This window comes from Varroa destructor, unplaced genomic scaffold (genome assembly GCF_002443255.2).
Source record: "Varroa destructor unplaced genomic scaffold, Vdes_3.0 BEIS01000003.1, whole genome shotgun sequence".
Lineage (NCBI taxonomy): Eukaryota > Metazoa > Arthropoda > Arachnida > Mesostigmata > Varroidae > Varroa > Varroa destructor.
The window spans coordinates 24,142,127-24,157,715 of NW_019211456.1; the positions used below are offsets into that span (position 1 = coordinate 24,142,127).

General features: G+C 39.3%; 1 protein-coding gene across 9 annotated transcripts in view; it reads right to left on the reverse strand.

Moving 5' to 3' along the window:
- The window catches only part of LOC111246622 (mannan-binding lectin serine protease 1-like), an 87,198-nt gene that overhangs the window by 26,158 nt on the left and 45,451 nt on the right, over positions 1-15,589 (reverse strand). For all 9 annotated transcript variants that reach the window (XM_086984380.1, XM_086984377.1, XM_086984379.1 and 6 more), the window contains one exon: positions 1,724-1,767. In XM_086984380.1, coding sequence (XP_086840506.1) covers positions 1,724-1,767 — 44 coding nt within the window. The remainder of the gene's footprint in view (positions 1-1,723; positions 1,768-15,589) is intronic.

The window sequence follows — 15,589 nt, forward strand, 5'->3', positions numbered from 1 at the left end:
TCTGTTTCACCTTAAGCTACACCCTAAGCAGTTAGAAATATCATTGCCGCGCTTAGGAAGAAACAAAATAACCACTTAACTTTGGCTTCTGAAGTTTCAAAATGGCTGCTTAGACCTGGAGCATATACCTCGGTATACGCAGTAGTTTAAGTTCGACAAAAATTGCTTCAAGATCTAATGTTAACTAGCCGCTAAGCAACGCAAAACATGTTACACCTATTCACCGAAAACAAATTTGATCAAAGCCGGAATCAAGAAAAGAAACGACCTGACAAAGGTTGTAATTCGTGTGTTTTGGAATTAACAGGGCCTACTGCAGTGACAAATGTAATATTGAACGCCGAATTAGGATAAAAAACAGCAGGATAAAGAAGAACTTACTGTACTATAGAACTACCATTAGAAAGCCATATGATAACCACAATTATAATCGATTTAGTCTTCAAAAATATTACGCGTATAAGGGTCCAACGTTGGTGCTAAGTTTACTGACGTCTACCAACGGCCTCCGAGCAAAAAGTTATCCTTCTAATAGTGTAGTAGTCACTGCTATGAACAGAGTATCGCGGACTAAATACGAGGGCTTGTTTAGACGCGCGTCGAATCCTTGTCATTCTTATTAACGGTCAGATACTGATTATAAGTTCGCACGGGTATTTATTTATCGGTGAGACATATGCTCCGGATATACATAATTCCTACTTGGTATTTCGAATCCTTTTTCACCATATTTTGTTAGTAAGGTGATCTGCATTTAAGGCAAAATACCAGTCCGGTCAAACATACATTTCTTTACACAGATAATTCGTAAACCCAATGACGTATTTTACTTTATACTGAATAATTTGCATCGTGCGTATTGGACTAGGGCAATACTGAACGAAAAACATTATTATATTACAGCTTAGTAATCAGCGTACCGGAGGACGAATAACTGATACCAATATACAGAATTGTGCAGATATGCGACTGGAAAAAATACATCCGCAAACACAAATAGGTCATAGGGGATGAGAGACTAGTTATACTTATCGAGCTGTGGTGATATGTTGCGTGCAGTCCACTATATAGAGGAGGTCAACATCTTTATAAAACACCTTTTACGATCATATCAATCCGCCTTTGGCGGATTTTCGGAACGTCACCTAAAGAACCTCGTCTTTTCAAAAGCTTTGTTACAATGTTTTCGATGATATTTACGTAAACCTCATAACTCTCCGCAGCATCTGAAAGACCTGCAATCTGCGAAGCGCCTAACAAGGTGGCAATTTAATATAACCGAGGTTATGGCCGTTCCATTTTATTGGCCTGTGGAAAATCGTTTTCATCCATCTGCGGACACTGCTAGATCAAGGTTTTTCATATAGAAAACAATTTTTTTTATTCCTATTAATGTATGTTTTACGAAGAAACGTCAAATTTATTGCAAAGCCACAAAGGTATAATTGAGTTCGATTCATCAATGTAGTTCGAAAGTGATATTTTACACGTAGTCAGATCATATGAACAAGTACAGATATTTAGCGTTAGATGAGCTACCCTTCTCTCTCTCTCTCTCTCTCTCTCTCTCTATATATATATATATATATATATATATATATATATATATGCTAAAAGGCAATCAGCTACACAGCTTTAGCATCACAATGGGATTTTGAAAGCTGAGCATAGGTAAAAATCTCTGTTAAAAAAATCCTTTTAAAATATGTTCAGTTTTACCCACCTGGATCAAGAGGAGCTGGAGAAAACGCCGCTTCTTCGGATGATCTGAAAAATAGTAAAAGTAGAAAATATTAAATTAATATATATTGAATTATAGGTAAGGTTAAGCGTTGAAAAGATTACGCACTTGATAAATAAGGATTATGTGACCAATAAACATTTGCAGTGACTCGTAATCTTTTTTTCTATTTATAGTGTTCCTGATAGCGCTATGTCGTAAGCAAATTGTAACAGACAAACACAGAGATATGCTTGACGATAATGTCTAACAAGGTATATTTTATTCTATACAAATGTTCAAATAATGAAAACATTACAGTTTTGTTATGATCGTTAGAGTCTACAATCTTTTTGAGCTAACAGGGAACGGTTTCCATAATGTTTTCACCCATTTTAATTTTCCATCCAGAATTTTTTTTTACTAAACGCTACTGTGTAATCTTCTTCTACGCTTCGTAGCCTCATTTGCCACGTGCGACTTGCCCAGCCAACGACTCATATGTCTATATTCGATATGGCAGTATTAGATGAATAAGGAAGAAACATATCCACGGTCGCAAGTCTATTTGCGGGGTGTATACAGTTATATAGCACACAACAATTTAACAATATTGTATCATCCGCCATACTTTACTCATCTTGATTCCTTAATTTATTAGCATTTACTATCCACATTCTAACGGTGTTACATCAATGTCAGCTGAAGACCCACCCAGGTAATTATGAATTACGACAGCATCACCTCGAAGAAAAACTGCATTATTGCCGCCACAGGTTTCCTTCTCCGCGTCGGAGGCATTCGACACAGCGAAGGCCCCCGACCGTCCCAACAGCGACAAATTCTACACTTTCTTAAGTCCTGCGCGTATGTTTTTCTATCCAATTTTCTATCTGCGGCGACGTCTCGCTTACGTGTGTGTTCGTTTGAGCTAGATATCGTCATCGTTTATGCTATCCGCTTACAAACAGCGGACACGAGAGAAACCACGTGGCCGACAACAAGTTTGACAGAAAAATCGAACGACGTCGATGCTGACTCATCGCCCACGACATTCACTACTCCGTCTCTGCACTTCATCAGCTACTTCGAGCGTCGTAACGTTACAGCGGTTCGTCATGTTACTTCATGATTAGCTCGTTGTCGATCCCGAACGTCCCATGCGGGAAGGGCGAACAGAAGCGACTTCATTCATCGAGCTGATAGCGACAGTAACAACATCAGCGGCCGTAGTGAGGCGCACATAGGCCGCATAAGGCCAACAAACATTTATATAGATTACTGTCCATTTGGACCATCGCTGAAGCCTCAAAGAAGATGAAACGTCCACTACTATTAGTAATAAAAATCAACATTACATAATATATATGTATGACGAATGACAAAAACAAAAGTAACATATTTCTACCACGAAAATGGCGCGTTGGGCTTTACGGAGTGATCGGAAACGGATTCATTGCTGTTGATGGCACGTGAGATAACTTAAGTTTTTGTAAAAGGCACTTTAGTTCTGGTCAATGAATTAACACATTTGTGTCATAAATAGAGCGCTGTAACTGTCACAGATGTATAATTAACAGCATGAATAATCTGTATCTAGACAGAAAGATAGGTGTAACAAATTGTTTACTGCTGGCTCCAGGCCACATCAGAGCGGCCAATGTAGGAACGTTCGTCGTCCACAAACTTCTTCGGATGACGAGTTCCTCGCGCATTGGGAAAGGCCAAACAACTATTTTAGTCTAGGTACTAGCAGACACACACGAGGGGACGCTTTGACGTTGAAAAGTAACGCGTTGCATTTACGACTGGCCGTATAGTAAAGTATCACCGTCCACAAATATTTCATATAGAATATACCAAGTATAACGTACAGACCAGTATGACCATTTTCTGGTCAAAGACAAACGACTCAAGCAGTCACTTCTGAATGTTCTCAGGGTGACCGTTAATGAGAAGTATTGACTAATTGACACGTTCATTGATGGCTAAAATTCGGTTGGAACGAACCAGAACTTTGGGTCCTTCAGAGCTCAGCGCAGATGCAAACAACATCACTGGCAAAAGGTCTCGATTCGACGCACGGAAAATATACAACTATTGCCATGGGCTGCAGTGATTTCACTTGGCCACCTCCGAGCAGTTTGCACATTGGCTGGAAGATTCGTCTTGGATTTTTCGAAGAAATTGAAAATGCAACATATTTTGCGATTATAACGCAAAACAGACCTTTTTATTTAGCTACAGTTCTAAAGTATTTTAGGAAGCAAACGTGTGCAACTCTGAAAAACCGAACGAGCATCTAGTAATTCAAATTTAACAATATTGCCGATGCGTTTAACTTAAACCAGCACATTTTTCCGAAGCGAAACTGATTCCTTCACGAACTTGGCATAATCTCGACGAAAACTTCAATTAAGCTCGGAAAAATACTGCTGAAAAAATTAGCCAATTTATGTAGTCGAAGAAAAAGTAGGTCTACAAGAAGGTAACTATTGTGTAGATGCAAAGGGAACAAGTGGAAAACAATGGATGACAACGCTAGAACCCTAATATGTTCGCGTAACCGTTGATAAATGTCCGCATATGGTGCAAGATTCGTCATTTCAGTCGACGCTGCCAATTAGGTAATGTTATTTGGGAATAATCTGACCCGATACACGCACCCCCATGTAATTCACATTATTGCTCCGATCCCTTATATGTGTGTTTCTCAATGTGTATATGTATTTTTTCTGTGTCGTTTTCTACGTTTTGGCTTTAATACGAAGCCAACGGAAACCATTCCGAAGCCACTAGACACAACATACGAACTACAAAATATATCGAAATGAATCAACACGTTGATACTCTTAGGGACCTCTGAGCCAGATTAGGCTTATATGTGCTGAATGTTTTAAAAAGAGATTTTACGAAAACAAAAAAAATTTCCATAGAACAATCATGAAGATCAATAATGTCGGTCTTGAGATTTTCGCAGTAGTTTTTGTGTTGATAAAGCCATGAGTGCGTTGCTACATGTAGTATTCTTGTTGAAAACAGCCTTCCTCTATGTCTCATCGATTCAAGATGTGTTGAAATTTGATTTGCATGCAAATAACAATAAGTCGCTTTAGGAAAATCTGTAGCTATTATATAGTCTTAATGCGCAGCGCGCGTCACGATCTACAGACCGCTTTCAGCCAAGCTTTAGCTTTTAAAAACTTCAGGACCTCTTTCAACAGTTCTGAGCTGTTTGAATTTGACTGTTGTGGGGGTCTGAATTATATTCAGTCCTCTCGCTCAGCTGACTATCGTGTGTCTGACAGTAATACGTTTTGACTAATAGGCGTAAAAATAGTTCATCTAAACGATTTTATTCAGTTTTAATCACAGCAGTACTTATCCTAACAGACTTGTTCAATCAGTGGCAGTCTGTTCTGATGACGATTCTGCCTAGTGCACTTCTACCCTGTTCGCGTATTCTGCCCGCACGCGATAAGCCGGACGGCTTCAGCTTCACTTACATTGTGACTTTTATACTACAACAAATCGAGTTGGCTTGCATATGAAAAAAACAGTATCCCCCCTGCGGCTATTATAACTGGACACTGCCAATATAGCTGCTACAGAATCGCTTGTTCGTTGTAAACACTATTATTAGAGAAAAGTGCAGAGGGACGCGACTGTGCAGACGCACTTACTCAAGGGATGTAATCATGAAGTGCTTCAATGACGGTTTGTCCGTTCCGTACCTATTCATGTGGCGATATCGTTAGAGTCAGTATGCATACTAATGGCCTTCGAGAATTAAACCGAGGTGCCACCGAAGGTACAAGGAGGAAAACAATTAAAATTGCTTACTAACGATTAATAAGAACTAGACAAAAAAAAAGAAAAACTCTCACAGGGAAAGCTACGTACTGAATAAAAACGAAGTGAACATTACATTTAAGGGCAACTATCAAAAATACTATCGACAAAGGTCTTCTGTGTCACAGTCAACCGATGGTATAAACAGAAGCATAGCCAGCTCGCCAACACGTCTCAATGCCATTGAAACGAAGCTGCAGCAGATATTTGACGCATCGATACGATGCTTGATAATGATTTCTGAGATTCCATTACTCCGTACACACGAACGAGGCATTCCGCAAAAAGAATATTTGGCCTCCTTTCACTACAAACACGCCGATTTTTTTTAAAAATAAACAACGACGCTCGGCAAATTAGGATTTGCACGCGTCTCAATATACGCTCAGTTTGTTCGAGAACAGAGGATCGGGCCCTAGCGCACTACGTAGCATCGTCATCGAACTGGGGCCTCGGGTGCTACTTTACCAAATTAAGTTATCCAAATAAGTTAGAGTAGGCTCTCATTTTTCTACTAACAGGTCTCCTCGCTGACAGAAATAAGACGTAGCACCAACTTTTGCAAAATGTCCGAGTTACACTTGTATATTAGTAAAAATTACGTATACCAGGTAGGTGAGTATAGAAGAGCAATTGTTTTAAACTAGTCTATACAAAAACAATAGTAAAAGCTAAATCGTTAGAAGGTAAAGGATGATCAATATTTTCCACAGGTCCAGAGACGAAATAAGGATATGTTCGTAACTTCATGCTATTTATTAAGCTGTCCGCCATCAAGCCATCTGATGACTTTGAGCTTGACTCAAGCTCGTTTATTCATTTTTGTCACGTAACAACGAAACACTTGGAATACATACATTTGCAACTATGTAGCATACTAAATTATATATACTATAATATACCAATAATGTATCCAGTCGGGCTAAAGCTAAGGTCGTACGTTGTTTCTAAATTAATCGATCTGGGGTTCGTAGACTTAGTTAGAACCTACCAGTGACTGCATTACAGCCCTCTTAAGTCGGCCAGCAAGCCAGACGGTTCGTCGACTGAACTTGAGGGAGTATGATACATATTACACTATAACTTACACCTAGTATAAACACACTACTCATCAGGTTATTTATTGGGCTCCTGTACTCTGCGTAGGCGATGGCATAAACTGCGAACTGCATAACGTGTTAGGCCGGTCAAGTTCTATCAGGTCTCTTTCGTCATGGCTCCGCCTGATCGAATTAGAATTTAAACTATCTACACTTGACATTTCTATAAAAAAATTAGTAAGTATGGCTTACCACCTGGTACAGGTTAACTTTAAGGCGAACTTAATCTTATTTGCGATAGTCGTCTCTGACTGAAAAAAAGTTGGTCCTATGAAAAGATGTGAGAATTCGTATTGCGATAAAAGGCCAGTGACCGGCAAAATCGTCAGGTCGCACAATTCTTTCGAAACAGTATAAAGTCTTTTACTCTCTGTACAATCACCGGGTCTAGCCATAACGACAAGCTGCTAAAGGCGCCAAACACACGAAACCACAGACGAGATTTTCAAGGGACTTCATACTAATACAACTATCGTTTTTGACCGAAGACGCACGTATTAGAACGTGAGACGACGTGATAATTATCTTCGTTAAGCACTACATATATTTATGGGCAAATATGGCGAAAAGAGTTATAGCTATAATAACAGCAGAATTGGAATAGTTTAATTATTGCAGTTACCATGGTTACAGATTTTCAAAAACATTTTCTTAGTGATGGTGATTAACTTTGCCGTAAATTATCGCCAATTCCTTAAAAATAGTATAGGTTTGTTAGGTTACCAATTCCAGCATGATATTAGGTCTGTTTGGTGACAGGTAATTATGAATCCTTGTAAATAAGGCATTCTAAACTACATTGCTAGGACTGTATTGATGATCGCATGATTTCTGTTTAGTTGGGTTGATTTTTTCGGTCTGATGTTTAACGACAAATTCGCCATAACCTCTTAAAAACGATCTTTTTTTATCATGTTGTATTCCACTCTTTGAGCCGTTCTAGTTCTGCTCCTCATTTTCGTGATCAGAGACAGTGTGTCTGGTACGAGTCCAAGCCTCGTGCATGCGCTACCGGAATTCTATTAGGCCGTCATGATTCTTGCGGTAAACGAAAACGAAAACCCCTGGGCCGTTTGAGATCGGAATGCATTTTTCTCTCTCTAGTCAGTTTGTCCGCTGATTATTGCAGAACTCGAGCAGACAGAGAGACAGAGCCAACACTAGAGGGCTTTTACAATCAATTTAAGCCACATACTTCACTTTAGAGAGTCTTAATCTTGTTGTTCGTCAGCGATGATTCGGTTCGATCTTCGCACCGGTGAGCGGCGTATCAGCACTACTCGAAACCCTGTTGAAGTTCCCACTCCTTCAGGGGTCATCGCCATTGTTTGCATCGATGTCAGTAATAACGACCTTTGGTAGCGCAAGCAGACAGCGCCGTCCCAGCGTTCAGTGTGATGACCGCCCTCATTTTTCTCCTGCAGGGGTGGTCTATTTCGACTTCGCTAGCAGCCGCTGAAGTAACAGAGGTAGGAAGACTCGCAGAAGTGGCAATAGCAGTCTCTTTTCCTGTTCTGTCGCCTGACGAATGTTTTTGCTGTTGGCTATGTTTTCACGAGACTAAAGTATCTTCATGGCTAGCAATCGACCAACTCGCGGAACTTTTTCGGTTGGTCCGATAGCTGATCGTACACACATTTGCTCCTGCCGGCAACTTAAACTTCGATCGATGATTGCCAGAGGCGCTACCAGTGTCGGGATGAGCTGAGCGACGAGGTGGACTGAATTCGGCAAAAGGGACCAATAACAACAGCAATTCAAGGAGGTACCGCCAAAGCAAGCCTCGACTAACTAGCCACCCACTGCCATAGAGATACGCTACCTGTCCGCTTAGATAGTCAATCCATTTATCTTATAGCCACTTGCATCAAAGCAACTTTTCCGATCTAGCAGTAGGTACTGTCTTTTCTTTCTTTCTTTCTTTCTTTCATTGAACTAATTGAATAAGGCGAGAGATATAGATAGAGAGCGTTAAGGGGTGATGGAATTCGCTTATTCGTAGTCATGTTGGGCAGGTTTTAAAGAAACTAAAAAATGTTACCAACCACTTTATAAAGCGTTTTATAGGCATAAGTGAATACTTCGTGGTCGTTAAATGGGCGAATTAGTTCACACGAATTTTAGACCTCTACTCGTTCGTCGAGTAAGGATTGGGCCTTGGTGCCTTCACTTGGGAAGCTCAAATTCGAATGGTCGAGAGGTCAGACATCATCTGAAGCTCATACTTCAGGTTACATCGGAACGCTCTCGTTACGCTGTGATCTAGATATGGGATACGATATAGTAAGATCAACAGGTGTCACATAAAAGTACCACCAATATAGTTGGCTAGAAGAAAATAAAGGAAAGATAAATCATTTACATCTTTGATCTGTAGGCATTTCATTGAGTGACGCAGCTCTGATGCCTCTAAACTAGCTTCGCTAAGCTAGTGCACCAGATCTCGAACAAACTGAACAACGTAAAGTCACTGATTGCTTGAAATACCAGATTACGTTTAGCATATATAGCGTATACATAGAGTCAAATATAGCATCAATCTGACTATAGCTAAATATATTAGATGGATCCACCTTATGTGTCTGTTTGTTGCTTTCTGATCTGTGCAAGGTTGACATACATGCATGGACGAGATCAACTCAGGCTGGAACTTAGTAGGCGTAGCCTTGCTGAGTAAGAGTATTAGTCATTTATAGAATTTTAAAGTTGTAAAGACGACGGTTGCGTTAGTGTTTGAATTTCCTGAATCGTCGGCTAGAACCGAGCGGAAAATACTATTCTTGAGAAAATCATGTTTTTAACAATGACGAGTTGAGAAATAAACCGAAGCTCGAACGTTTTCTCACTGATTTCTAACTCGCCCTACAATTGTAGACGATTCTGCTGACTTAGAGATTCAGAACTGCATCTAAATTTGAAGACGCTAAACCCAACTATAGCCCAAAATTAACGTTCAGATTCACAGAACCCGAGCAACTCGCAAGCGATCTTACTAGTACCCAAGTTAACCAAATCAGTACGCCATTTGTGTAATGGTCACTAGTATCGTATTCGTCTACGGGCGACATATTGAACTTTAAGTGAATTTCGAACCTGTGCCTATAGTACGGCAGTAAACACCTCAGACTGCAATGGTGACATTAACAATGACGAGTGCTGCTCGAAACGGGCCGCCACCTGTATGTGCTTTAGTTCAGAATTGTTTCTGATGTTTGCTTCAAGATTTGTGGAATCTGTGGAATATTTTTCATTCAACGGGTTTAACTTTACGTTTGTGACGAATGTCATACCTTGTCAGACGTAGCTCTACGATCCATCCCGGTCTTTATCGGTTTTCTTACATTAAAAGTGGTATTTCCGAGACATCGTCGTGTATGACATGCTCTAATGTGAATGAATTCTCAAACAGAGTTTATTTTCAAGTTTTATATATTACCATTCATGCTGGTTGCAACGTCTGCTATAGCTGCAGTTGAAGTTCAATGTAAGACTACAAGTTACTTCCAAGTGTCAACGAATCTAATTAGGTCTAACTTCTAATACGAAACGAGTATAGTTAGCAATGCGTTTGCTAAGCTCGCCATACAAGCAGCTTCAAAGATCGACAGTATCTATTGTTGTAACTTGCTGAATAAGGCTGGTCATTCTTAAGTAATACGTATATTTTGCTATGATCGCTTGTTTTTAAGACCTTGATAAATAGGCATCTGATTGTGTTAGTTAGGAATACGCTTTACCAGCAAGGCGCAGTTATTTCTTTAGATACAAATAAGTACACAAAAAGAACCTTATATCGTAAGGTAGGCTAAATAGAAGTAGCCAATTATCAAAAAGAAAATTACATTTTTTAATTAGGTTCGAATTAATTAAGGCACAATGCGTCAGTTTTGTTTTGATGTATTTCTATAGGATGGGAGCTAAATTTTAACGTAGTCTTTTTACTTTGATAAGCGTTAAGCTGATAGCATGATTTTCGTCTCGCGCAATAACAAGTCATAGATTCGAATAAGTATGGAAGCTATTCATCTTAAATAGTTATTGTTTGTAGAAAATGTTCGACTGCTGCCTACGCCCGCTCTCAGTCCAGTGCCTAAATACGTTTGTTTATCGATGGTTTCCTTTAGACACCCTAAATATTTAATTAATAGTAAAATAAAGTATAAAATGTTCAGTATAACTGCAGTCTTTTTAAGGCCTAGCTAAAGCCGCGATTTCCATAAGAAACATCAGTATTAAGTGCTCAGAGACGTAAGCAGCTATTGGCCGACATTTAGGACCAGCAGTAGACAAAGAAAAAATTAAACAAAAACAACTCTGTATGTAATGCACGAGTCTTCCGAAAAACGGTAGCGGACGAAAATGTTCACTTGAATACCGTGTCTCCCAACAGATTTAATCATGATCATAATTCATCACTCAAAGATTTTCTATGGAAATCAGTAAACACTAGTTCGGCCCCTTGCTTAGGATCTGAATCTGCCTTAGGCCGACACCTCCCTGACATCCTGTTTTTCGGACCGACTGATGATCCTTTTATCCTACAGGGCCTACTATTATCACCAAAAACTTTACGTTCGCAAGGATTCGGTCTTCATTTTCTTGTTTCGGGGGCGTCATCTGTCGACCGTTCCAAACGTTACTTTGAACGGATTGATGGACAGCCTTAGAAACAGTATAAGCGTTTGAATGGCTGAATATTGGCCACCGAGCGCCGTCGAAATAACCAGTGCGGTTACGTGAAACAAATTCGCTCAATTCAGTGCCTTCTGAGTTAAAAGTGTTTTAAGTAAAGACCGGTTTTTGCAAAGATGCATTCTCGTCTGATCAAAAGTAGTTGAAGTTTTTTGAGGGTTGTTTTCTAGATTGTTGACACTAAACATATTCAAACCTTGCCCATATGAAAATATACAGTAGGCTATAATAAACAAGAATGGTAAAATGGATCTTTTCCATGCCACCTCACATGCTTCCATTGCCATTGTTGGCAAGTGGATGCATGAACGAAGCCGTGGCCATCAATTAAAGTTAACGATTGTTTTAGGTAAAAATGAGCATCATCAAATAACCAGGTCCAAGGTTTCGGCTTGCCATAATTTACAGGGGTCACTCGCACTAAAGTCAAAAACGACACTTCTTCAACTAAGACCAACTTTAAGTTATCGAGAATATTATCTCCATTCAGGTAGCTATTACATTCGTTCGTTTGTTTGTCTGCTAAGCACGAGTCGCCATTACATCTAAACAGATTCTTGCTGAGGCAAGCCATAATCAATTGATCCGGTCAGGGTAACGTTATAACGAACAATACGCTGCAATGGCCACTGTGACGGTAGTATTAGTATTTGTCTAGAGCTAACCGAAACTGACGACAGCAAACAAATGGACGCAAAAAGCCCATTGTTATAACGAGCCCATACGTACACTGTGTATACTATAACATTTAATAGAATATAGGTGTATAAGATACACAAGCTGAATAGAAGAATCCAGGAGTCGCGATACCTTGCGCGGGGATCGGTAAGCAGATGTTCAGACCATGAATCCCCAATGACGGTAACAATAATGTCTCGTAAAGCTTAGATATTCACGAAACACATTAGCGACGTAAGTTTTTACGAATGGTTGCGGCGGCTGGCCAAAGAAAGGCTCGTCCGCTGTTCACCAACCATACAAGACCACATACGCGCTAGAAAATTAATGGAATATTTAAGCAGCTCCAACAACTGCGTACATGTAACATTTATTCAATATCGGTGTCGAATAAGTAGCTGCGTAACACTGCATTGATACATAACGAGTATCGAAGTTTTTCGTTTCTGCAGTTGCGTCAAGCTAGCTCGACGGAATGTTTAATATATGATACATATTTCATAGCAATATATTCCCTGCGTTAATAAAGGCCCTTTCCAATTTAACTTGATACGAGTCGCTGGCTAAAGAGTATTTATAATTCACTTATTACTTGTTTAAAGAGCAGCAATTTCAGGGTAGAACTTGGGCGGGCTTCAGCCCAGGTGTCTCATGTCTGTTCCGCTTGCTCATTAACGACGTATAAGTCCCGAGCCCTCTAAAACTGCGGAATAGTTACCTTTTCAAAAAAATGAGTGGAGTACACGAAATAAACTTTCAACTGTTATACGCTTTCTGAATAGACGCGCAGCAAAAGTGTTCACTTTTGTACTTCTTTCAATATGGTCTGTGACTCGACTGGGTCTTGTGCAAAGGTAAAGGAAATCATGGCTACGATATATCGTCGTTAGTCAAGCCGCAAACGGCCAAACGAATATACGTTAGAAATGTATAGTACATAATGAATGGCAGCTGTTGGCGACGCAGAATATGAAGCCTGTAATAGCTCATTCAACTTGAAGCAGACTAAAAGTGGGATGATTTTCGGCCCTATTGATGGTTCTGCTCAGAGGAGTACTGGTGTTTATCAAGTTCAAGTCGTCTGAAATGGAAAGTTCATTATCTTGGGCTGATTTGACATTCGTCAGCCAGTTGTCTATATTGCAAATATCTAATTTTGATATAAAATAATACAAATAAATGACAAAAAACGAGAAGATCTACTGATGAAGATAGGATATTAGCGTTTGGTACGCACGCGGCATCAGTGGACTTGCAGTCCCAACGCTTCAAGCGCAGCGGTAGCTTGAATAGATCCCGTCAAGAGGAACAGTCTCCATTTTCATTATACAACTCATTTCGTTCGTAATTATAACTTGCAGTAGGATTCCTTGTCTCATCATGCCCCCTATCTGTCAGGGGCGTTATTACTCACATGAAGAGATTATAGCGGATGGCATAGCCGCATGTCGTTTTGTATACTAATTAAACAAACATTTCGTTCTCGTACACGCGCCTTTCGATCCCATCGCTTGATTGACCGGATTCTATGGATGACGGAAATATTTTACAGCCTGTCTATTTCTAATAAGTTTGCTACCTTGTAAGTAGAAATTAACTTACTTTATTCACTAGTCGACTTTATTCGGCAGCATTTTCGATACGAGATGGTAGGTCATCCTGTATCTATTGATTCTATTTTTTATGAATAGGCTGTTTTTAGTTGGTACCACGCTTTACATCAACAAAAAATCATCATTTTTGTGAAGTTTATTGTTCAATATTTTTCTGGTCTCTTCAGCTTTGCACCCCACATGTTCGCAGAGGCAAACAGTCCGATCGGGTTATACATTCCGTATCGGAGAAAATACGAATATAAAGGCAGTTGAAATTACATAATTCAATTCGAACTTAGTAAAAGAAAACTTACTTTATTCGCAGATGCCGATGAAGAAAATGGGAAACGCTACCACGTCTATTCTAAACAAGTTACGCCTAATATATTTCATCTAGTAATCGAAAACAAGTTTTTTAGACTCGAGTAAAGCTCAGAGACTAACTTCCTTTAGCTTCCTAAAGAAATGGCGAGCAAAATGATAGCTAAACAATAGAAATCTGTGTTCACCTTAGACGCAGACTATGAAAGACATTTTATAGAAGCTGTTGACGACCTGACGCATACAAAAGGATCAGACGATTTGTACATTTATATTATACAATAAATGTGAAACGCCCTATATATATATATATACATATATATATATATATATATATATATATATATATATATATATAAGTCAATCGGAAAATCATGACAGCGCTAAAGATCCAGACGTCTTCTGCTTTGGCAATAAGCAGATGACAGCACTCTGCGGTCATTGACGGCTGCCTTTTTTTTATCGATTTCTAGTCTCTTCCCCTTGTTTCCGAATCGCATCCCTGCTTCACTCACTCTACAAATGGCAAGCAAAGACGCTCATGCCGAAACTAAACAAAGCGCTATAGGTCGACACGAGTCCGAACAGCCATCGTGGGCTTTGCTTATATTGTAAATGCATCTTTCAGCTAAAAGGACTCCGCATAGATCCTACTTCGTCACACCGTGCAGCCCGATATTGCATACGCAAAGGCCCGTGTCCTACATGGATTAACTAATAGATGTCAATTCGAAAGCGTAATATCAGCTCTCAAACCGAAAAGATTTTTTCTTCGTAGTTAAATTTGTAAGGGAAATAAGCGACGTTGCTTCCGAAGCTCGATGCAAACAGCTGTCCTACTCGCAGATTTCTACATTTGGATAACCTCTTCCGCGATATCTTTCTTATTTTGTAGGTGACATCCGCCTGTTAACAGAATTTAATCTGCGAAGACCTGATATTGGTTAGCTCCGAAAACTGGCCCTGTTGTTACCGCTATATTCACTATTTTCTTTTCGAAATACGTTTCGATTAGACAAAAACTTGTGGATTGTCTACTAGATGCCACGTTATGCCTCTTAATATTATATATAAAAATATATATCTTTATTTAGTTAGTACCCTGCCAAGTTTTAAGTCCAACGAACTTTGTCTAACCTTGCAACACCGAAAATACGCCTTCTGCTAATTGTTAATTCTGCTTTACTAGTTTAGATACATACATTTATAAGCTATTTGGTAAAAAAAACGAATATATAATTTCCATATTCGCAGATTTCATAATTATTATTATTTTTGGGTCTGATATTAATTATGTTTTAGCGTAAATTAAATTTTGTCAAGTACTGACATCCATTAACAGCCCCAGATTTACGTAATGAACTAGAGCTAGAAAAGTGTCTACTGCTAAGATACGCTAATTTTCGTTCGTCTATTTCGACCAGTGCCCGTGCAGTTGTTTCAATTGAATTTTCGGTAAAAATAATATACGTACGCCTGGAACTAGTCCGATTAAAGATGAGATAATTTTTATCAATTTGATGAAATATAATACGCTGGCCCACTTTATATTTAATCGGTTTTTACTCAACTTGCACTAACTGCACTGATGACCCATTTAATTGCTGGAAACTTAACTTGTTTTCAGCACA